A 24410-nucleotide genomic window follows, 5' to 3' on the forward strand; every position below is an offset into this window, starting at 1 on the left:
CGTCTCCCGGTTTATCTTGATATTTTATTTGGTTACATCTTGTTCAGCCTTTGAACACACATGCTGAACTTCCATTGGCTTCAATGGGACAGGGCGAGGGGCATCTGCACATCTGAGGGTGGAATATACCTGTAAGGCTTCTCCCAAACTATGGGCGAGATTCTCAGCAGGAGTGAATTGTAACTGTGTGGACTTCAGTGGCCCTACAGTAGTTTGCACCAGCGGAGGATCTGCCCCATTTTCCAATGTTCCATTTTCATACTTTATAACAGAGAACATGTTTCTTTTTTTAAAGACCATACTTCTTCTAAATCCAGTGTTAGCAGCTTTTGGAGAAATGGAGAGCTCAGGGCTGGTAACTCCAGACAATGCTTGAGGTTAATCCATTGTTTTCTTGCCTTGTGGATTCAGGAAGTGAATATTCGACCACCTTGTGCAATTGACTGTGAATACAGTGGCCTAAGAACTGAGGCCTCCCAGGGTCACCAATTAGCACTTTAGTTCCATGAGTCCTGACGCATTTCCTCAACCAGTGATGAAGACGGTTTGCAAGTTGTTCATCATAAAACATATCCCCCAAAACAATGAGGTCCCAGTTGTCCAGCTCTGTATCAATGATGTTCTTAGTTAGAATAGGGAAGGGGTTCACATTGTTCAGCTTACAATTTAATACCATGGCCATTCCTGCAACTGAGAACAAGCACAAAGTACATGAGAAGTGATTTAGAATCCTATACTTAAATGCCATCTGTAGTGGTAAACTCTTCTAATATTTTCACAAATTCTTTGTTTGGATAATCTCTTAAATATCAGTGTTATTCTATTAGGTATCTATATAGCCTTCATTAAGGTAATAATTTAGTACCTCCCAATCACGGATGGATTTGATTCTCATACCATCCCTGTTATCCCCATTTTACAGATTGGAACTGAAGCACAGCGCAGATGAAGTGACTTGCCCAAAGTCACATAAGGAATCTGTGGCAAAGCGAAGAATTGAACTCACTAGTGCAAATCCCAGTTCAGTGCCTTTGCCACTAGACAATACTTCCTCCCTAGTCAACAGAGAATGTTAAATAAAATTAATAAGAATAAATCAAATGTAAAGTGTGCCAAGGGGAAAACAAATAAAAATAACATGTAAATTGCTGTTAGCCACTTAATCAGAAAATAATCATTAAAACATGTAAATAAGGGACAAATCATTCTTGGTGTAACTTCCCAGAAGTCAGAGTTACCCCAGGGATGGAGACGTTATCAGTGTGGTTTATTCAAAAATAAAATCCATAAAATAAAGCTCATTAGTCTCTTTCCCTAAATAAGGCAACTAAAACCACAGGCCAGTTGTCAAAATTGTGGATGTGCAACCCCTTAGAAAATCAGCTCACTCACTTAAGTGCTGAAATATGGATAAAGTGCATAAAAGTTAGGAAACAGGAGCTAAATGCTCAAAGGTAACAGGGCCTAATTTCAGAGGATGGGTACTCATATCAGTCCTTTAAGGTGTCTCAGACTGGACACCCCAAAACTGAGACACTCAAAATCAATCACTTTGAAAATAAATCAAGCCTTAAAGTATAAAAATGTAGTTCTACATTTCCTGTGTAAAAAGTGTTAATTTTTAAATTCCTCTAGAAGCTGTGTGTGTTGGGGGCAGGAGGGGCATGTGTGTGTAATCTTGCTTTAACTTTAATTTCTTGATGATGGAACGTTTTTTTGTTAGAAGTCCAAAGCAGTGTAATCCTGCAGACTGAAGAGTGTGGAGAAAGCTTTGGTAGTCATAATCAGCAGTCATCTTTCAAATATTAACTTGGATTATTTGGACATACTTTAGAAATCGAGTCTGGGTTTCTTTGACCTAAGTATGAAGAACAAATTGTTAAGGACGAGACTTATCCCATCCTATAGTTGATAAGCTGTTTCAAAACAGATGCAGAAAATATTTGATTAAGACAGTATAGAGATAAATACTGAATAGACTGTTTTCAATAGAAATTGGAGAGAATAGATCTATTTCTTTACCAAAATGTATCAGCAAAGAAAGGTTTATAAATGCAAGTTAACCTGTTGACTGACTACCTAGGTGAAGTCATTTAGCCGTTAACTGATGGTGTATACTGAGTGTGACACAGTATTGAGTTCAGATACAGGACTGCTGCTACATAGAAGCTGTGGTTAAAAAGCTGCATATCCAGGTTACCAAGGGAACGCAGACATTTAGGCAAGATTGCCAGAAAATAGAAGCAGAGACTTGCCAAGGTATGTGAGGCAGGCAGGGAGGCTTTTTGGCATCTCTTATAAAAGAAATCACCATCCAAGTATCTGTCAGGTTTGAAGGTGACTCTGTGAGATAGCTGAAAAAATATATTAAGTCTGACATTTTTATTGTTACAAGAGGCCTTGAGCAAATTCATAGAGCCAGTTTTGCATCAAGTTTTAATGCTGCAGAAGACATTAAAGGCATCACCAGTTTTGATGTGATCCAGGCTGTTAATGACTTATACTTGTTATCCCATGACAGATAGTTGCAAGGGCCACTGTGAAAAAGTAATGCTTGTTTGTGTGTAAAATTACTGTGCACTTTCGGCCAGAGAACTCCAAGAGTTTTACAAACATTAAGCCTCATAGCACCGCTCTGATAAAGATGATCCCCATTTTTACATCGGGGAAACTGAGACACAGAGTAGTTCAGTGACTTGCCCAAGGTCAATGTGCAAGTCAATGCTAGTGCTAGAAATGGAACCAAGTTCTCCTGCTAATCCTAAGGTCTATCACTAGATAGCCTTCCACTGCAGTCCAGTTCCTAGTGACTTGGTGCCCACAACACAAAAAGCACCACTAAAATTTGAAGGCTTGGCAGAGAGGTCAAAGCCTGATTTAGCAGAGAGACTAAACTACCCATTTCCCCTGGAGGCTCTTCCAAAACAGGAAGCCATCTTGCTAGGGACAGTACATTAGAAAATGTGCCCTCCCATTCATTTAAATGGGCGTGATCACAGAGTGAGGTACTACTTAGGCCATGTCTGCACTACCGCTTATGTCGGCAAAACTTATGTCACTCAGGAGTGTGAATATTCCACCCCCTTGAATGACATAAATTACGCCGACATGAGTAGTAGTGTGCACAGTGCTATGTCGATGGGAGAAGCTATCACTGCTCATTGGAGGTGATTTAATGATGCTGACAGGATTGCTCTCAGCATAGAGCTCTACATGAGAGATCGGTACAGCTGTGCCACTGTAAGCTCTGTAGTGTGGACATGGCCTTAGTCATGTGAGTAAGGATGACAGAATCTAGTCCTTAGTTTTTGCCAAAGGTGCTAGAACAGTGGTTCCCAACCTTTTTCGTCTAGCGGGGGCAGGACAATGAGCCACCAAGGATGGTGGCCAAGCAGCTGCCAAAATGCCACTGAGAAGCGGCAACGTCAATAGGCATCGCCGCTGAAATGCCAACAAGCATCATCATCCAGAGGCGTCGCTGCCAAAAAGCGGCATTTCAGTGGCGACGCCTCTGGATGACGCTTCTTCTTGGCGGCATTTCAGCAGATGCTCCAACGCCAGATATTACGTGGGCACCATGGCACCCGTGGGCACCACGCTGGGGACCACTGCACTAAAGTGATAGTCAGGGCCTTTCCTATGGGGGGCCCGAGGTGGAAGTGATGTCACCAGAAGGGACCGACCACACTGAGGGCAGGTAGGGGAGGCTGAGGGAGGTGGTGCCTCCCCAAAAAACCAGGTGTGGCCCTGTGTGCACTCCATCCCCCCAGGTCCCTTTCTGGCAGCACTGCTGGGCTCCAGGGGGCTGGGGCCACGGTGTCCCACCGCCACGCGCTCTCTTCCTCCCGGCGCGCTCTCACTCTGGTGGAAGAGGTGGAGGTTGGGGAGGCGGTTCACCTGCCACCTATGTGGCACCAACCAATCACATGGATCACGGGCCCCCAAAGCGTGAGGCCTGGAGCAGTCTCCCCCATTCGATATATCCTAGGGACAGCTCTGCTGATAGTGCTGTAAACTGAAGCATTGGGCAGGACCTGTGTAACTTTTTTGCTTCCTTCTAATTTTATTTGAAACCATGAATTTCTCCAAATAAATGAAAGAAAAGCTACTCCTCAAATGTGCTTGAAAAATGGCCTTTTGCAGGGCTTGGAAAGAAGCGTCTTACTGGGGTCAATGTCATTAGCCTGGACCTGGGATGCACCGCTCATCACAGCAGCGATTGCTGTTGCTCCACATCCACTTCCAAGATCTAGTACTGATCCCATTCTGACAGCATCCGGGTTATCTAAGATATACCTGAGTATAAAATGAAAACTGTGTGAGCGTCCACTTCATAGATGTAATGACACATGATATTAATTCAGAATATATTCCATATACGCCCTTGCACACAGTCTCTCATGCAAACCAGCGTGTCTGTGCTAATACCAAAAACCACCAGAGGGTGCACGCAGTGAGATAATAGCAACAAGCTGCAGCCTTCGTTTCAATCAATCAGATCATTCTCTCTGTTTAAAACATGAAATGAACGGGTTAAAACTGGATGGTGGCTATGAAGTTTGGCACTAAAAGCAGGAAATGGAACAACTGTCGTTGACAGTAGTGAAATTACAGTTACAACAATCAGTACAAATGTGAATGTTTTAACAGCGTGGTCTGGATAGTTTGATGCAGCACTCAGCCTCTGAGAGATGTAAGTTCTGTAACTGAAAAACAACTCACTCACTCGTGTCTTGCCGCATGATTTATCTGACAACTTGCAACAAGAGCTCCTTTTCTGGTTTTTAAGAGCCACATGCTCATATTCCACTGAAATACGACACGAATGGGAGTGACTGGAAAAATAAGACTAACGATGAATGTGAGATTATGCTAGCCACCATGACAGCCAGAACCATCCTGCTGTGAAGAATCAGCGAACAAACAAATACCTCTAACCTGGAACTGAGGAGGAAAACCCTAAAGACTATATAAGAGCGAGGTATTATTATTATTAAATACAGTGTGTAATTTGCTCCCCTGTGTGCGGGGGATGGGATGAAAGTTGTCCTTGCTTCACAGGAGCTATGACAATATACACCAGGTGAGAATCTTCCCCATAGGTTTCTTCAAACTATTCTGCCATGGGGATGGGGTTTGCCAACCATCCTTCCCTTATTCCATACAGTGGGCAGGCAGCAGAACCCTCCTAATGTGCAGATGTTCTGAGATCCACAGGGATATTCTGTAGATCAGAGAGCACCAACAAAAAAGGCCCTGGAATTTATGTGGTGGCCCAGTAGCACTATTGCCTGGCAGCCTGGGCCGGATTAACCCATGGGCTAAGAAGGCCATAGCCTTAGGCCCTCCTAGTTTTAGGCCCTACTTTAGGTCCTAATTTTTAGGCCCTCCATTCTATATTGAAGTAACAGCTGAGCGATGGTAGCAGAGCCATCGGAAGTTTTTTCTCATTCAATATTGCTCTGTGCAAATTAATCTATCAAGATTGTGAATTCAGTTTATGATGGTTGTGATTTTGTCTTTGTGGGCCCAAGCAATATGGAACTTTGTACACAGTGGGCGTACACTGGACAATAGAAACCATGTCAAAGAAAGGAGGATGGCAGAAAGTGAAGGAGGGCAAAGAAAGACGGCAAACACAAGATGTAGTACTGAAAGGTATTCCTTCGCTCCTAACGTTTTTTCCTCCTACTAAGTCTGGTGGTGAGAAGATCCAGGAGAACAGCAATCCAAGTGAACCTGCTGGGCCTGCGCTTGATGAAAAGGAGCAGCCTACTGTGACTTCTCTAGCTGCAGTCTCCCTCAAGACTTTCCCAGTGATAGTAATACAAAAGAACAGGAGTTCTTCTTCGAGTGATTGCTCATATCCATTCCAGTAGGTGTGCGCACGCCGCGTGCACGTTCGTCGGAGACTTTTACCCTAGCAACACTCGGTGGGCTGGCAGGGCGCCCCCTGGAGTGGTGCCGCTATGGCGCCGGATATATACCCCTGCCGGCCCGCCGCTCCTCAGTTCCTTCTTACCGCCCTTGTCGGTCGTTGGAACTGTGGAGCACAGTCTAACTGTTTCTCCACCTCCCTAGCAATTCACTCGTTTTCTCTTGAATTTTGTATATAGTTGAACTTTTAACAGTAGTTAGTAGTTAGTTATCGTTCTATTAGTAGTTTTTTGTAGATAGTTAGAAGGGATCGGGGGTTAGCCCCTTCCCCTACCCCGGTACCGGGCACATGCCCGGATCACCGGGCTTCAAACCGTGCGCGGCCTGTCATAGGCCGATGCCCACAGGAGACCCGCACGACTCCTGCCTTAAGTGCTTGGGCAAATCTCATCTGACGGACAAGTGCCGGATCTGTAAGGCGTTCAAGCCCCGAACTAAAAAGGAGCGGGACGTTTGCCTGAAACAGTTACTGATGGAGGCAGCGCTAACTCCTCCATCCTCGGCACCGTCTGTGGCATCGGGACCAAGCACCTCCGCGGCACCGCAATGCACTCCTTCCGCGAAGACGCCGAGTCACCAATCTCCGGCACCAGCTTCTGCCCGGCACCGCTCGCTCTCACCTTGGGGCAAGAAGCACAAGCCTCCTGCGTCCGCTATATCCACACCGCAGTCAGAGCGCTTAGCCAAACCGGACCGCCTGGCACTACCATCTGCCGTGGCACCGACGCCTGCCGCACTGTTGATTCCAGCCTCGGAAGAGCAGTCGAGTCCGGTGCCTACCAGCTCCCTGGCGCGTGCCGCGGTTGAGCTCATCGTGCCTTCCACCCCGGAGGCGTTCTCCGCAGCACGAGACCTGATCGCCCTAACAGAGCCTGAGCTGCCTCGACCCCCGGCACCGCCAGTGCCGGTCCCCCAGTCTATAGGCAAGCCGGCCCTTCTACAACCTTGTTCTCCCGGCACCATGGAACTTCGTCGTTCCAGGTCCCAATCCAGGACCCCATCCAGGTCCCACAGACGCTCATGGTCTCGCCACCGATCCCGGTCCCACGGCCGCTCGCAGTCCCGGTACCTTTCCCCATCAAGGTACCGGTCGTACTCGCGGTACCGCTCGAGATCCCGGTCACCGTCCAGGCATTACCAGCACCAATCCAGATCTTGGCACCACTCGCGGCACTGTACTTCCCGCAGCCGATCTCGGCACGGTGACTCCCGGCGCCAGTCGACCTCCCGGCACCATGTTGGTCGTAGGTCCCGGTCGCACTCTCGGCACTGTCAGGACTCCCGGTACCGCTCCCCGGCACCGCATAGGGACGATTCCAGTGGCTGCAGAGACCTGCATCACACGGTCTCCGCTCCTCCATGGCCATCTTGTCAGCCGTCGATCTCCTCCCACACCGAGATGCATCATACGGAGAGTCGGACAACCAGCAAGGTCCTCATCAGTGGCCCTTTTGGACCCCGTGGGCTTATCACCAGGGCCAAGGTAGCCACCATCCACCGCCGCACTCTGTCCCCTCCGAACATTGGGCACCGGAGTCCACGGTGAGCAGACCCCCTCCAGCTGGGACCGAGCGCTCCCCTGCCCAGGGCTTGGAACAGCAAAAGTAGCCCCAGGACGTCCCGCACGACCAGGAGTCTATCCAAGACCCTTTGGTCCCTGGGGTCTCTTCCTCCTCTTCCCCGGATGAGGCAGTGGCGGGGACGGCAACATCTGGACCGCCCCCAATCAACCTTAGGTCTCACCAGGATCTTCTCCGCCGCGTGGCTCTCAACATAAACTTACCCATGGAGGAGGTTCCTGAAGTGGATGACCCAGTAGTCAGCATTGTCTTGACAGAGGCCCCAACGAGGGTGGCGCTCCCCTTTATCCGTTCCATACAGGCTTGGGCAGATACAATCTGGCAAACCCCGGCATCGGTACCACCTACAGTCAAAGGGGTTGAGCGCAAATATATGGTCCCGTCGAAAGGTTATGAATACCTTTATGTACACCCTCCTCCTTGCTCGTTGGTGGTCCAATCCGTCAACGAACGGGAGCATCATGGCCAACAAACTCCTGCGCCCAAATCGAGGGAGGCCAGGCGCATGGGACTTGTTAGGCAGGAAAATCTACTCTGCGGGAGGCCTCCAGCTCAGGGTGGCGAATCAGCAAGCCCTTCTGAGTAGATACAATTTTAACACCTGGGAGGTGGTGGGCAAATTCATAGACCTTGTCCCACAGGACTCCCGCCAAGAGTTCTCAGCTCTCCGGGAGGAAGGGAAAAAGGTTGCAAGGACCTCCCTCCAGGCCTCGCTGGACACCACTGACTCGGCCGCTAGAACTCTTGCCTCTGGGGTCTCTATGAGGTGCATATCGTGGCTGCAAGCGTCAGGTCTACCACCGGAACTGCAGTATACGATACAGGACCTACCCTTTGACGATCAGGGTCTGTTCTCCCAGAAGACAGACCCTCGCCTCGAAAGTCTGAAGGACAATCGCATGATCATGCGTTCGCTGGGAATGCACACGCCGCAGACTCAGAGGCGATCCTTCCAACCCCAACCCCAGCGACCCTACCCCCCACCTCGACCGAGACAGGACTTCTCCAGGAGGAGAGGCTGGACCTCTCGTAGACGCCAGTCTGGCCCTCAAGGGGGTAACAACTCTGGTCCCACCAAACCACCAGTGGGACTGAAGCCAAACTTTTGAAGGTGCGCCCAAGAGCACTGTACCAATTTCCTCCCAGGATCCCATTCAGTTCGCCAACCACCTCGCTGCATTCTTCCCTGCCTGGTCCCAGCTAACATCGGACCGCTGAGTCCTCAACATGGTGGAATGTGGCTACCGTCTTCAATTTGTGTCGACCCCGCCTTCCCACCCTCCCTCCTCGTCCCTTTTCAGGGACCCCTCTCACGAGCAACTCCTTCAGCAGGAAGTTTCAAGGCTCCTTGCGCTGGGAGCCATAGAGGAGGTTCCAGAGCTAGTAAGGGGCAGAGGGTTCTATTCCAGATACTTCCTAATCCCCAAGGTGAAAGGGGGTCTCCGGCCCATTCTAGACCTGCGAGCTCTGAACAGGTTCATCAAGAAGCTCAGGTTCCGCATGGTGTCCCTGGGGAACATCATTTCTTCCCTGGATCCAGGAGATTGGTATGCTGCTCTCGACATGAGGGACGCATATTTCCATATCGCGATTTACCCACCGCACAGAAGGTTTCTTCGCTTTGTGGTAAATCGTCATGCACTACCCATTTCGCGGATTCCTTCCTGCGGCCTCTCTCGCCCTCGGGTATTTACGAATGTATGGCGGTAGTCGCAACGCACCTCCGTCGCGTCGAATTCATGTTTTCCCATATCTCGATGACTGCTGATTCGAGGACTTCCGAGGCTCAGGTTACCACTCATGTAATATCATCAAGACCTGTTTCTCACGTCTAGGTTGATTATCAATCTAGCGAAATCCATTCTACTTCCTACCAGAGATAGAGTTCATAAGGGCGATGCTGACTCCACTTTCAACAGCCAGCTTGCCCCCACAGAGGTTCAATCTATGGTCTCCTCATTAGGGTCTACGAGCCTTCACCAACAACCTCTGTCGCACCGTCTCACTCTACTCGGTCACATGGCTGCGGCACTGTCGACGAAGCACGCAAGGCTACGCATGCCCCGTTCAGACCTGGCTTGCCTCGGTCTAGCCGCCCGCACAGGAGCCCTAGACATGTAATCACGATCCCGGCACACGTGCTGGGCTCCTAACTGGGGCTGACTCCCCCTGGTGTGTGCGGTGACCGTCATCCGCCTCAGCCCTCAGTGTCTCTAACAACAGACATCTCCTCTCTGGGGGGGCGCACATCTGGGGCATCTTCGCACCAAGGCCTTTGTCCTGCAGGACTGAAGCGTCCATATCAATGTCCGCGGAACTGAGAGCAGTCCGACTGGCATGCCAAGCCTCCGTCACATCTGCAAGCGTTTGTTGCGTTTTCCGACAACACAATGGCCATGTATTACATAAACAACAAGAGGACACGATCTTCTCCCTTTGCCAAGAAGCGATGCGGCTGTGGGACTTGTATAGCCACTCGATAGACGTGGTAGCTTCCTTCTCCCGGAGGTCCGGAACACTCTCGCGGACCGCCTGAGCCGTCCTTCCTGACCACGAGTGGCCATCCATCAGGACATCCTGCTTCTGTTTTCCGGAAGTGAGGCTCTCCCAAATAGACTCTTTGCTCCAAGGAGAACAGGAAGGCCAGTGTTCTGCTCCCTCAAGGTCGCTCCCCGGCCTCTCTTCGGAGCGCGTTCCTCATTCCCTGGAAAGGGGGTCTACTCTATGCCTTCCACCCTTCTGTTAGTCACAGAGCCTGCTCATGCTCGCGCAGGGACAGGGACAGGGCTGATCCTAATTGCTCCGGCATGGCGAGGCAGCACTAGTACACCCTGCGCTTCGACCTGTCCTAGTGGTCTCCGATACCACTACCACTCTGCCCGGATCTATAAACGCAGGACTTCGCAGGCTTCACCACCGGACCTACAGTCCCCTGCACCTACAGTCGGGTGGCTAGTCTTGGTTAACCAATCGAGCGCCGATGCTGCAGCCAGGTCAACAGGTCCTCTTGGGAGTAGGAAACCTCCACGCGGGCGACATTTCGCCAAGTGGAAGCGGTCTCTCATTGGTGTATACAGCGTCCCTTGTTTCTGAAGCCGTTTGGTTCCTGTGTCTTGGACTATTTATTGTACCTCGCGAGCAAGGCCTAGCACTATCCTCAATAAGGGTGCATCTAGCCGCAATCTCCACCTTCCATCCCGGAGAGTGGGCAGTTCACCTTTTCTCACCCGATAGTCTCAAGATCCTTAAGGTTGGAGAGGACTCTACCCCCGTTAAGCCTCCTTCCCCTTCCTGGGATCTCAACGTGCTGTCTAGGCTCACGGCCCCTCCTTCGAGCCATTAGCCACTTGCTCGTGCTCTACCTGTCTGGAAGATGGCCTTCCTGGTCGCTATCACCTCGGCCAGATTGGTTTCTGAGCTCCGTGCTTTGGTAGTGACCCCCATACACTATCTTTCACAAAGATAGGTGCAGCTACGACCACACCCGGCTTCCTCCCCAAGGTGGTCTCTGCCTTCCATATTAACCAAGACATTTTTCTACCGGTCTTCTTCCGAAGCCGCATGCATCGCGCAGGGACCAGCAGCTACACACCCTGGATGTCCGCCGGGTGCCGCCTTCTACATCCAGAGGACTAAATCCTTTAGACGCTCACCCACTATTTATAGCAGTGGCGAGCATAGAAAGGTGTGCTCATTTCTTCCCAGAGGCTCTCATCATGGGTGACATCCGTATCCGGACATGCTATGACTTGACTCATGTCCAATGGCGCCACCTTACGCCCACTCTACTCGGGCTCAAGCCTCGTCCACGCTTTCCTGGCCCACGTCCCATCCAGGAGATACGCCGGCCAGCTACCTGGTCGTCCATGATCCTTTACATCTCACTACGCGCTGGTTGAGCAATCGAGAGACGATGCCACCTTTGGCTCAGCGATCTTACATTCCGCAATGTCTCACTCCGACCCCACCGCCTAGGTAAGGCTTGGGAATCACCTACTGGAATGGATATGAGCAATCACTCGAAGAAGAAAAGATGGTTACTCACCTTTGTAACTGTTGTTCTTGAGATGTGTTGCTCATATCCATTCCACACCCACCTCCTTCCCCACTGTCAGAGTAGCGCGGCAAGAAGGAACTGAGGAGCGGCGGGCTGGCAGGGGTATATATCCGGCGCCATAGCGGCGCCACTCCAGGGGGCACCCTGCCGGCCCACCGAGTGTTGCTAGGGTAAAAGTCTCCAATGAACATGCACGCGGGGCGCGCACACCTACTGGAATGGATATGAGCAACACATCTCGAAGAACAAGTTACAAAGGTGAGTAACCATCTTTTCTTGTGACACCTTAGAGACTAACAAAAGCTTTCATGGGCTACAAATATGCTCAAATAAATTTATTCGTCTCTAAGGTGCCACAAGTACTCCTGTTCTTTTTGCAGATACAGACTAACACGGCTGCTACTCTGAAACCTAATACAAAAATATCCTTCTCCAGCCATCCGGGTGTGTGAGACGTGACTTCTCAAGATATCATTGCATATTGGACTGAGAAGGGCTCACAGAAATGCGAGAATCTAGATACTGACTTGTCACTGACAAAGAGAGAGTACACCAATGAGAGTCGTTATCTGATCAAATCAATATTTGAATATGTGAAGCCTAACAAACAGATTGGCAAGCGAGAATGGCTCATCTATTCGCCTTCTAAGAAAAAAGTGTACTGTTTTTATTGTGGTCTATTTTCTGATACCAAAAAGTGGGGAATGTTCTGCAAAGGCTTCAGTGGTTGGAAGAATACTGCATACATTACCAATCATGCAATGAGTGAGCAGCATACATTGTCAGCATCTACCATGCCTGAAAGGAAGTTAGCGGCAGAATTGATACCCAAATGGAAAACCAGTTTTTGGAAGCTCATGCTTTTTGGAAGAACATTCTCAGATGTGTAATTGAAACCATAATTTTTCTTGCAGAGCGTGGTCTGCCATTCCGTGGCTCAGATAAGACTGCTGGATTGAAACACCTTGGTGTTCTAGAGCTAATTGCTAAGTTCAGCCTTTCTTAGCTCAGCACATTAATGAAGATGCAAATTTTGGAAAAGACCATGCATCATATTTATCAAAGACTTTGCGATGAGTTCATTGCACTGCTGGCAAAGAAGATTCTATAAGCCATTGTAGATGAGATCAAAGATGTGGGATATTTTTCAGTATCTGTTGACTCAGCACCAGATATGTCACATGTAGATCAGCTGACTGTCATCTTGTGTTATGTGCTACCCGGAAGACCAGTTGAGCTTTTCAAGACCTTCATAAACATCATCGGCTACACAGGGGAGAAGCTTGCTCATACCTAGTCAATTTCCTCACCGAAAATGGGATTGACATCAGCAGTTGTCGTGGCCAAAGCTATGACAATGCAAGTAATATGAGTGGCAAATATTTAAGGATGCAGGCAAAGATAAAAGAGCACAATGCTTTTGTTGATTATATACCATGTGCTGCTCACTCACTCAAACTTGTTGGCCAGTCTGCCATGGATTGTTGTGTTGAAGAAGTTTCTTTTTTTGGATTTGTCCAAGAATTGTATAATTTTTTTCTCTGCATCAACCGTCGTTGGATGATTCTTAAAGATTCACTACCAAAGGGATGCCCAGTGCCCAAATCACTCTCAGGGGCATGGTGGAGTGCCAATGCTGAAGCTCTGAATGCAGTTGTTTTGGGATACCCCAACATCCTTGAAGTGCTAGAGAGCATCAGGGATGATGAATCTCAAAAATCAGCAACAAGAAAAGATGTGAAGATCCTGAGTGATCCAATGCACACTTTGGAAACTGGTATTTTGTGTGAGGTCTGGAATGATATACTTCAGCCATTCAGCAGGTGCAGTCTAAGCTTGCAAAGTGCTCAAATTGACCTTTCCACTCCTGTAAACCTAGTGAGGAGTTTTGGAACTGTTCTTCAACAAATGCAGGATAGTTTTAATGAGTATGAAATTCAGGGGGCTGCAAGGACTGCTAACCATGAGTATAAGTCTGCCAAATGCTGCAAAAGACAGAAGACAAACAATGATGCAACTGCCCACTCATTCAGTGACAAGGAGGCCTTCAGAGCCAATACCTTCATCACAATCATTGACAAACTGAAGAGTGCACTAGAACGTCAGATCGAGGCTTACAAAAATATTGACACAAACTTGTCACTGACAATTGACAGTGTACTGACAATTTTTTTGCCTAACATTTCATGTTCCAAAGTCAATGAAGGTATCAAATGTTTGTGTCAGAAGTACCCAGATGATCTCCCCACAGATTTTACTCATTTGTTGAATTCCCATCACTCTCGGATATATAGAGAAAAGATGATGAAAGCAAATCTGTTTGGATGTACCAAGTTGTCACTGAATCCAATATGACAGAATGTTTCCTAAATGTTGAAAATGCATTACGGCTGTATGTGTCACTAATTATCACTAACTGTAGTGAAGAACGTTCCTTCTCTCTTCTAACCAGGGTCAAAAATGTCCTCCGATCCACCATGACTCAAGAGCATCGCAGTGCTTTGTCCCTCTTAAGCATTGAGAATGAAATTGTGAGGTCGTTGGATAACAATGACATCATTCATGACTTTGCCACAGCTAAAGCTAGGGGGAAAAAATTGTTTGTTTGAATAATTGAGTGTCGTGAGAGTAGAATAAACTTGTTAATTTTACATAAATAAATAATATGTAAATACGTATGTAGATAAATGTTTGATGACTTCATAATTGTTTTTGCAATATGTAGTTCATACTTAGGCCCTTCCCTCCCATTAGCCTTAGGTGCCTCATAACCTTAATTCAGCCCTGCTGGCACCCTTTCCCCTATGGCAGCCTTGCTGTCTCTCCGATGAACCCATAGCTTATGTATGGAAGGGATTCATAAAAAAGGAGGAGCATGCAGCAGAACCCTGCTTGGCTCTGAAGTAATGCAAGTAGAGAGGGCGATTGTGCCCAGAATATTTTTAAGTACCTGGATTCCAACTCAGTGTTTCTCAGATTGGCTGTTATATTGATGTTCATTTCAGAAGTTCAAAAAAGAGTTGGGGCCTAAATGCCCAGCATGGAAATAGATTGCCTTAGCACTGGAGCCAGTTGTCTGCAAGGCTAGGTTAATAAGGTAGCTCAGGTTACATTGTGAAGGGTACTCTGAAACTTTGTCATAAGAGAGCTTAGATGTTGTGGAAAATAGTAATTGTGGAAAGAGCATTTTTTCCCCTATGCACCATCCATTTTTCACTTTTTCAGATTATGCAATTAATTACTGAAGTTTTCAAGTCAGCAAAACAGCAAATAGTTGTTAAATCAGCTGGTGATATGCCAGAGAATTAACTAATGTTGCTAACCGCATAGTTAGTTGGAAAAGGCACCATTTGATAACAAAACATGGAGATGAGATTAACTACAGTAGCTAATTGACTTACTGTTTTTAGCAGCACTTTAATTGTGTTGAATGTCAGTTTAGTCAACTTTCATCATTTAACTGTGAGACTCTTCTTTTTTCCAACTTAAAAAAGCCTCTGATTTTTGCTTTTTTGAAGTAAAAAATAATAAAATGACAAAAATTAAAAATATTAAACCCCCAAACCAACCCCAAATCAAACCTTTCCCTTTTTACTCAATGGGAGATGGTTGAAGGTTGGCTGTTTGCAGTAATAACTCATGACTTTTTATGCTGTTAGGTATGAAAAGATACTTCTGGGTGATGTAAGAACATCAACAGCCCCTGGGAATCAGAGACAGCATCTGCATTTTGACAGCATACTGTCAGAAACAAAATATGGCACACAGTTTGTAAACGAGTGCAACACTATCAGATGAATATAAAAGAATCTTGTCTATGCACATCTCTACCCCCTTTTTTATGATTTTAGAACCAATCTGGATATAGGTTAGGCCTTGTCTGCACTCAAAGGTTGCACCTGCAGAATTCTGCCTTTTTCAGTGGACACAGATGTGCTTCCATGAGCATGTCTGTCTCCTCCTGGAATAACCCTGAGTTATTGTGAACTAAGTATTCCCCTCTTGAAGTGACACTAAATGATGTGATTAAATACCCTGCAATATTTTTGTGGAAAATGCAAAACTTTCCCACGCATCCAAATTAAGTCCTGGTGTAAACACGTGCTACTCCATTGAAGTCAACAGATTTAACAGCCAACAGTTATTCTACACACAGCAGCTGCATGAACTTCATAGTCATCAGCAGACATAGTACTTGGGACATAGTACTTCTATTCCAAAGCCAAAGGCTTCTATCACTTGAGCTAAAGGAGAATCTGTGTTAGGTGTAGTTGTGCTAGGGCTTATATACTCCTTTGGCTGCAGCCACTAGAGTGCAGTACTATCACAAGCAAATCTGGTATTCTATGCAGCAGGGGGTGATAGTACATATTTACTCTAGTCGGTCACTGTGCACTGTACCTGGACAGGGCTTGGCCTCCTGGCCAGTAGATTGCCCAGAAGGGGTCGCCATAGGGCCACAAGTCAGCTCTTTCCTGCCAGAATCTGCAGCGAGGTGTCAGAAGTCGCAGTCGTATCTCTGGTGTGAGGTGCCCGCTGCTACTGACTTCAGTGTTCTCCTCCAGAAACGCTCTCATCTCAGGATCCAGGAAGCTTCCTGGAGTCCTGTGATAGCAGCATCTCCATATCAAAGAGGTGCTTCTGTTACTGCTCCTTGAAGCTTTTGTGAGGACAGCCCTACTGCCAAAGCCTATAAACCACTTCAAGCGGCAGAACACCATGCCTCCCCGTTGGTAAAATCCTTCCTGATCTGAATTCAAACCAGCTGCACAGCGAAGATTTATCTTGTAAGTGTGTGGGGAGACATGTTTGAAACCAACTCAGAAGCGGTTTCGTTTTGTAGCAATGGATAGCAATTCCTGAAAGCAAGAGCAACGTATTAATGATAAAATATCTATTTCAAGGTTAACAACCATCAATGCTGTAAGAAGCAGCAGCTGGATGGGAGTTGCTATATGTTGATGAAAGGTCTCAAGTTTATCAGGCTCATATTTCCCCAGGTCACAGGTCTACAATGTAGTTCCAGAAAAGGCAAATCCTACACTGGGATGGAGAAACTTGGAGGATAGTGGGGCGGGGAAAGGAGTGGGGGGTTTTTTTGGATGGGAAGCAACAGTTCATGTGGCAGGTCATTAATCTAGTTCTGTTATGGCAGGAGGAGATAAAGTCAACCCAATGGGCCAAACCATGGATCCACTAAAGTCCATAGCAAAACTCTTACTGACTTTCGGTGTGACTAAGAAGTGGCCCTAAGGAAACATAAACACGCACTGTGCATAAATTACATCACATACTATTACTGCTGGGCTTGCCATTTAGATGGTTTTGATTTCTAATTTCAACTTTAGACCTTGGATGGCAACTGGTACAAGCATGTGAGTTGTGTCTCTAAATCTAAGGCCTGTGCTACAAACTTTTACTGACATAGCTACATCAGGAAGGGGTGGGAAGGTATAATCTCTGACCGACACAGCTGTGCCAGCAAAAGTGTAGATGCAGTTATACCAGTAAAACTGTGAAAAGAACAGGAGTACTTGTGGCACCTTAGAGACTAAGTGCCACAAGTACTCTTGTTCTTTTTGCTGATGCAGACTAACACGGCTACTACTCTGAAACCAATAAAACTGTGGTTTTGCCAGCATAGCTTATTTTACTTGGAGGGTGCAAGTGGGGGAGCTGTGTCCAGTACAGTATGCTAGAGTAGCTATACTGGCCGAGTGCTCTTAGCATTGACCTGGTCTAAGCCTCAGCTACTAATCTCACATTCTGCAGCAGGTATTTCCATTGGGAAGGAGAGAAGCAAAGAGAAAGCGGAGGATAACACAGAGAGTGAACATTAAATGGCACCTTTGCCTGAAAAGGTTTGGGGAAGGGTACTACTTTTAATTGTGCTCTACAGTGCCTTTGGATACTTAAAATAAAACCCATGACAGTGGTGGTAGTATTCAAGGGAATGAGCTATTAAAGTCAACAAGTCAGGGAACTGCATATGGGGAAGTGTCTCAAACACTTCCAAGGACATACAATGCCAGTGGTTGAATTGAGATCTGAAGATTAAATACACACATTTTTTAGCGTCTGCCTCCCTGCTCCCCACAGATAAACACAATAGCAGGATGTTCACACTTAGTGCTTTCCAGTGAATGTTTAATCTAAGCAATTATGCATAGGCATAACAGAGAGCCCACGTTGTTGTTAAATGTGGCCTGAACTTTAAAGTGACTATAGAAATGCTAATTAAAGGTCCAGTGGCTGCTTTGAATTTCTTTAAGATATTTATATTGCAGTACTTAACTATCTGCTCTCCAGGGGTGAGTAAGAAGTATTCCCTGGCAAGGGGGAGGCATTGAACCATCAATTTCTGATGACTTAAAGCTTTCCCTAAAACAAGACCGGGTTCCAGCCACATGTGAGCTGTAGTGCAGTCTGCAAAGGGAGGGCTTCAGCACCTGTGCTGAGGCTCACAGCTTTAAAGCAGTAGCAGAGTGCAATTAACAACACTGGGCAGCTTCATTGCTGCCACTCAAAACATGGTGGGCAGCAACAAAACTGCCATGACTCCAGTCAATTTCACACTGCTCCTGGGGGGGACAGAGATGAGCTACTCACTGGGAGGCGGACCCTAACAAAGAGCCTATGGCTCCAATTCATTGATGCCCCACAACCACCTTACACCAGCTCTGCCAGCAAAGTGGCCAAAAAGCTGCCTTGCTGTCCCCTATGGAATTTCCCCAGTGTAGAGGAAGTCCCTGGCAGGCGTGGAATAGGCTTTAATTGACCCAAAATGTACCTGTAGGGCATGATTATGGATTTCTTGTGCACCTAGAACACTAACTGAGCCAAGGGGTGCCACTGGAGTGCAGGACTGGGCCCTTAGTGCATCCTAATGCATGCCTTAAGCTTTTGTAACCTCTTGTCAAAATCAAATCCAAAAACTAATGAGAGCAATGACTAAGCTGTTATCACTTAGCTCACACCTCTGCTGACAATTTGTGCTGCCTTTGAAGTTGATGGAAATATAAGGTCTCTCTTTCCTCTAATTTTTGTCATTCAAGAAGAGCTCTATTATTGACTTTCCTGTGGATTTTGATGTAAATGTTGCTTAAAATCCTGCACTGAGGCCTTGGCTACACTGGCGCTTTACAGCACTGCAACTTTCTCACTCAGGGGTGTGAAAAAACACCCCCTTGAGCGCTGCAAGATACAGCACTGTAAAGCGCCAGTGTAAACAGTGCTGCAGCGCTGGGAGCGCGGCTCCCAGCACTGCAAGCTAAACCCCATGAGGATGTGGAGTACGTGCAGTGCTGGGAGAGCTCTCTCCCAACACTGGCGCTGCGACCACACTCACACTTCAAAGCGCTGCCGTGGCAGCGCTTTGAAGTTTCAAGTGTAGCCATACCCTCAGTGGGCTGTCAAACTGTGGGAACAATCTGAATGAGCAAGACATTTAAAATCTCTTAATTTTAAAACTGGGTAACTATAGGCCAGTGTAAAGGAAAATTAAGTAGACCTAAACACATTTGCAACAGCCAATCTTGCTTAATGTAACTGCAATAACTAGTGTTAGGAAGGCCATTAACCGCAAAAGAACAACCTGTGAATAACAGGAAAAGCTTGTTTATCTGTATTCCTAACAAGGGGAAATATTAATAAGGAAGTATGCGTAACTAAATGTGGTTTTGATCTATATAAGCTTCAGTGTTCACTTTTTCGGGAGAGCAGCCAGACTGGTATTAAATATAAAATCACTGCTGATAAAATTTGCAGATGACACAAAATTTAGTGGAGCGCTAAATGACGACAACAGGACAATAATACAGAGCCGTCTGGATCATTGATAACCTGGGTCCATTCAAACAAAGTATGCTTTAATACAGTCAATGCAAAGTTATATATCTAGGAACAAGGAATGCAGGCAATGCCTACGGAATGAGGGACCTTGTCCTGGAAAGCAGTAACTCTGAGAAGGATTATTATGGGATAGTAGTGGACAAGCCACTGAACATGAATGAGAAACTATGGCAAAAACAGCTAATGCGATCCTCAGATGTATACATAGGGGAGTACCAGTATTGCCAACCCCAAATGGTCCAATATCATGAGTCAGGCTCACCAAAAATCATGAGACTGGCTTTAAAATAATTAGATTATGTAACAATAATAGATTTGATATTCTTTTTATTTGCCTTCTGTTTTTTGAGCCCTTAGGATGCAGTGCACTGGGGTTATGTTTTGAAGCTTTCTCCATAGCCACGAGGGCTAGAAATGTCCTTTTTCTTTAAGAATAAAGGCTGAAACCATCACATGTCCACTTCAACCCAGGAGCTGGGGCTTTAAGGAAAACAATTACTATCATGAGACCCATGACAAAATCATGGGAGTTGGCAACACTGGCCAGAACTGAGATCTAGGGAGGTAACTTTACCTCAGTATAGACAAGGAAGTAGTGAGGAGTAGGAAAGTGATTTTACTTCTGTACACAGCAGGGGCAGGCAAACTTTTTGGCCCGAAGGCCACATCGGGTTTCGGAAATTGTATGAGGGCCGGTTAGGGGAGGGGGTCATGGCCTGGCCCCCACCTCCTATCTGCCCCCCCAGGACTCCTGCCCCCGGAACCCCTCTCCTGACTGCCCCTTGCCACTCCATCCAACCCCCCCTCCTTCCTGACTGCTTCCCCAGAACCCCTACCCCCATTCAACCCCCTCTCCCCATCCCAAATGCCCTGACCCCTATCCACACCCCTACTCCCAATCACCACCTCGAACTCCTTTGCCCTCTATCAAACCCCCCCTCTCCACTCCCTTACCATGCTGCCTGGAGCGCTGGTGGCACTATAACTGTGCCGTGCCACAGCTGCCATGCAGCACAGAGACCCGGTCAAGCTGGGATCTGCAGCTGTGCTGCCCCAGGAGATCACAACCCCGCTGCCCAGAACATTGCGCCGGCAGCGGAGTGAGCGAGCTGAGGCTGCGGGAGAGGAGGGACAGAAGGGAAGGGGCCGGGGGCTAGCCTTCCAGCCCAGGAGCTCAGGGGCCGGGCAGGATGGGCCGTAGTTTGCCCACCCCTGGTCTACAGCATAAGTGAGATGCATACTGTGTACAGTCCAGTGTTCACATTTAAAAAAGAAGGTAACAAAACTGAAGAAAATTCTGAAAAGAGCTGCAAAAATGGTTTGGGGGCTAGAGACTTAAATAACCCAATCTGTTAAGAATATCAAAAAGAAGATTGAGAAGTGAGTTGATTACAGTGTATAAGTATCTTCCTGGGGAGAAAATACCAGGTACCAAATCAAGAGGAGAAAGACATAACAAAAACCAATGGCTGGAAGCTGAAGCCAGGCAGATTCAAATGAGAAATTAGACATATTTTTAATAGGATCAGAGGGGTAGCCGTGTTAGTCTGGATCTGTAAAAGCGGCGAAGAGTCCTGTGGCACCTTATAGACTAACAGATGTATTGCAGCATGAGCTTTCGTGGGTGAATACCCACTTCGTCGGATTCACGTAGTGGAAATTTCCAGAGGCAGGTATAAATATGCAAGCAAGAATCAGGCTAGAGATAACCTCATTTATCCACTACATGCATCCGACGAAATAGGTATTCACCCACGAAAGCTCATGCTGCAATACGTCTGTTAGTCTAGAAGGTGCCACAGGACTATTTGCCATTTTTAATAGCATGTGTGATTAACCACTGGAACTAACTGCTAAGGGAAGTGGTGTATCCTCCATCTCTTGATGTCTTCAGACCAATACTGGATGCCCTCTTGGAAGATATTCTTTAGTCAAACATAACTTAAGCTTTAGTCAGACACAAGTTATTGGGCTTAGGATAAAGGTAACTGAGTGAAAGTTGATGGCTCCTATACTGGAGGTCAGACTACATGACAGTATGGTCCCTTCTGGCTCTAAACTCTATGAATCTATGAAGCTAAGAGACATTACAGAACTATGGGAAATTCTGTAGTTTGTGTTGCACAGATGGTCAGACTCACTAGATGATCTAATGGTCACTTCTGCCTTTAAAATCTTTGAATCTATCAAAAGGGGGGTGGAATTTTCAGTTTGACTAGTGCATTTGATAGCACTTTGTTTTATGGTCAGTTTCATGACTTTCCCTGTTTAGTCAGTTTTCCTAGTTGTATGGATTTTTCCTACAGCAACAGGAGAGGAAAAAAATCTGTTCTAAAAAATAAATGTGAGTGTAAAAATACATGCACTCTCAGGGCTTGGCTACACTAGAAATTTCAAAGCGCTGCCAGGCAGCGCTGCGGGAGCGCTGTCACGGCAGCGCTTTGAAGTGTGAGTGTAGTCAGAGCGGCAGCGCTGGGAGAGAGCTCTCCCAGCGCTGCACGTAAACCACATCCTTTACGGGTGTAGCATGCAGCGCTGATTACACTGACACTTTACAGCGCTGTATCTTGCAGCGCTCGGGGGGTGTTATTTCACATCCCTGAGTGCGAAAGTTGCAGCGCTGTAAAGTGCCAATGTAGCCAAGGCCTATAGAAGGACTTAAATGTAGGTATAGCACTACTCTTTTTTTTTTAGATTTCAAATTAATTGTGTTCTTTGGATAAAATTAATCCAAACATAAGGGATTCTTAAAACAGCCTTAAAATTAATCCAAAAGCGTGAGACTTGCCAGATCTGCATCACTGACCATGTACCTCTTCCCAGCCTCTCTTAAAAACCTCATGGCTTCAGCCTGCTGCTCAGCATAGCTTTGTACAATGTTCTAACAGTTCCATCCCTGCCTTCATTGGTCAGGGGAGCAGTGACTGAGCTAGTAAACGCCGTCTTTGTTAGGAAAGTGCTGCTAACGCTCTGCTAACGTTAGTGCAGAAAAGATTTTTAAACTTTTAATCTTTTTTAAAAAAACCTACCTTGTTTATTACTGTGACAGCTTAACCCGGAGTCTGTCTGCACAGTAAATTTGTCCTTCTCTGTTATTTTTTTGCAATTTGTGTTGTTGCTGAGATAGCAAATGCCTTTTGCCTGGCTTCTGTTTCCTGTTTCCCGTGCACCAGCACAGTGAGATCATCAGGCTCGTGATCTGCTCTGGAAGCCACGTGCATGCTTTTTCCTTTACATCCCTTAAGGGGGGCAGTGTTTGATATAGTAGGACTGCTGCTCGATTTGCCTTGAGATGGCAGTGTAAAGGAAAAATCCTGCGATGGCAGGGAGACAACTCAGACAGGCCTTTTGCCATCTCTAAACTTCTGCGATTCTTGGTGAGATTAGATTAGGATTATATATAGGAATAGTCTGGCTAAAAATCATATTTTTTTAAAAAAGCCAAATGTTCTTCCTTATGTGAAAGAGAGCAACTCAGATTACAAAATCAGAAACAAGCCTTGCAGTCTAATTTACTTTTCACTCCTTACACAGGTTGTTCACTCTTTGTGTTCCTCTCAGCCAGGACAGTGAAAATAAATTAGTCAGTTTCATTTTCAGGGTCTCATGCCCTAGTACAATGGTGCAATGTCTGGGGTGCCCATGTTTTGTTGTTTTTTTTGAGACTGAAATTCATAAAATTCCATGGCCCTTCATATTTACTGATAACAAGTATTTCCCATACTGGTGCTCTAATTGGTTTTTAGTTCTGCATTTGAAAGTAAAGAACAACATGAAACAAACATAAATAATTAGTGTGATCCAATTTATAGTTGATATGATCCTGTGGGGGAAAAAAACACATCAATTATTAGTCATCAGTTATGTGGAAGAAATTCAAGATGTTAGATAAAAACAGTGATAGAATTTGGTAACTGAAAACTATATTATTTTAAGATTGTTTTGCTCTGTGAATATTGGCTTCTAGGAAGTAAAACCCTAAAGCTCCAATCCTGCACTCACTACAACAGAAGTACTCACAGGGTGAAAACCTCACCCCATCAAAGTTATTGGGAGATTTGCCATTGACTTGGGGGTGGCGCAGGATTTCAACCACAGTGCATCAAATTAAGTATGTGGATAAATCTTTAAAAGATCAGGGCCTGAATCTTCAATGGCTGGTACAAGCTTTAATCACACTGTCATGGACTGTAATAGGCATTATCCATCTAAATTCTATCAAATTCTGAAAGAGGAGTGGAAAGTGTAACCTAAATTAATGCACATGAAATATCTCATTGTTTAATGATACTGTATTTATTTTTGTTGCTATTACTGTGTTCTTGTGTATAATAAGATATCTATATTCATAAAACTCAAACGCATCAGCACCAAATTCAATAAAATATAGTATCATTTTCTTAAAAATCTATTTGTCATACAGATGTGAGATGAAACTTCTAGAATGGACCTAACCAGGGGTGGCAGGTTATATGGGCTCGTGGTGCCTGAGCACCAGGAATATTCAACAACACCCATCCACCCACCGCAGGGGAGATGGGGGAGGGGGGCTTCCTAAACCTGAGCAACTCGGGCTTGGGTGAATTTTGTGACACCCTACCCCCCCCCCAGCCACCACCCTGCAGTCCCCACTCCTGCCCCATGCTGAGCAAGGGGCAGCCCCGTCCCCAGTGAGGCTATGGTGAGGGGCAGCAGCAGGGGAGGCCACACGTGATGGTAAACCCCTCCCCCCTGGTACCCACCATAGGGGAGGCAAGTGGGCTTTCTGGACCTGAGAGAGGCCATAGGAGCATGTGCAGTGACCGTGGTGCAGAGTGAGTGTGCTGCTGAGGGGGAGAGGGAAGGGGGAAAAAGGAGGGGTCCCTCCCCAGCAGCTTGCTGCTGCCAGTAAGGGGTGAGTCCTCTCTGGTTCTAGCCCCGGGGCAGCCTGTCTGCACCCCAAGTTCCTTATCCCCAGCCCTGCCCCACCCCAGAGCCTGGCCCCC

At 46.6% G+C, this 24410-nt stretch overlaps 1 protein-coding gene across 1 annotated transcript; it reads right to left on the bottom strand.

The window, feature by feature from the left end:
* Positions 1-6: 6 nt before the first annotated feature.
* On the bottom strand, positions 7-22646 carry ETFBKMT (electron transfer flavoprotein subunit beta lysine methyltransferase). The gene is given in 6 exon segments (XM_032782979.2): positions 7-690; positions 4166-4296; positions 15976-16361; positions 16363-16433; positions 22455-22547; positions 22550-22646. Coding segments are annotated over 6 exon segments (1122 nt in total). The 3' UTR covers positions 7-346.
* Between the last annotated feature and the right edge of the window lie 1764 nt (positions 22647-24410).

Source organism: Chelonoidis abingdonii, chromosome 1 (assembly GCF_003597395.2).
Source record: "Chelonoidis abingdonii isolate Lonesome George chromosome 1, CheloAbing_2.0, whole genome shotgun sequence".
In the NCBI taxonomy this organism is placed as follows: domain Eukaryota; kingdom Metazoa; phylum Chordata; order Testudines; family Testudinidae; genus Chelonoidis; species Chelonoidis abingdonii.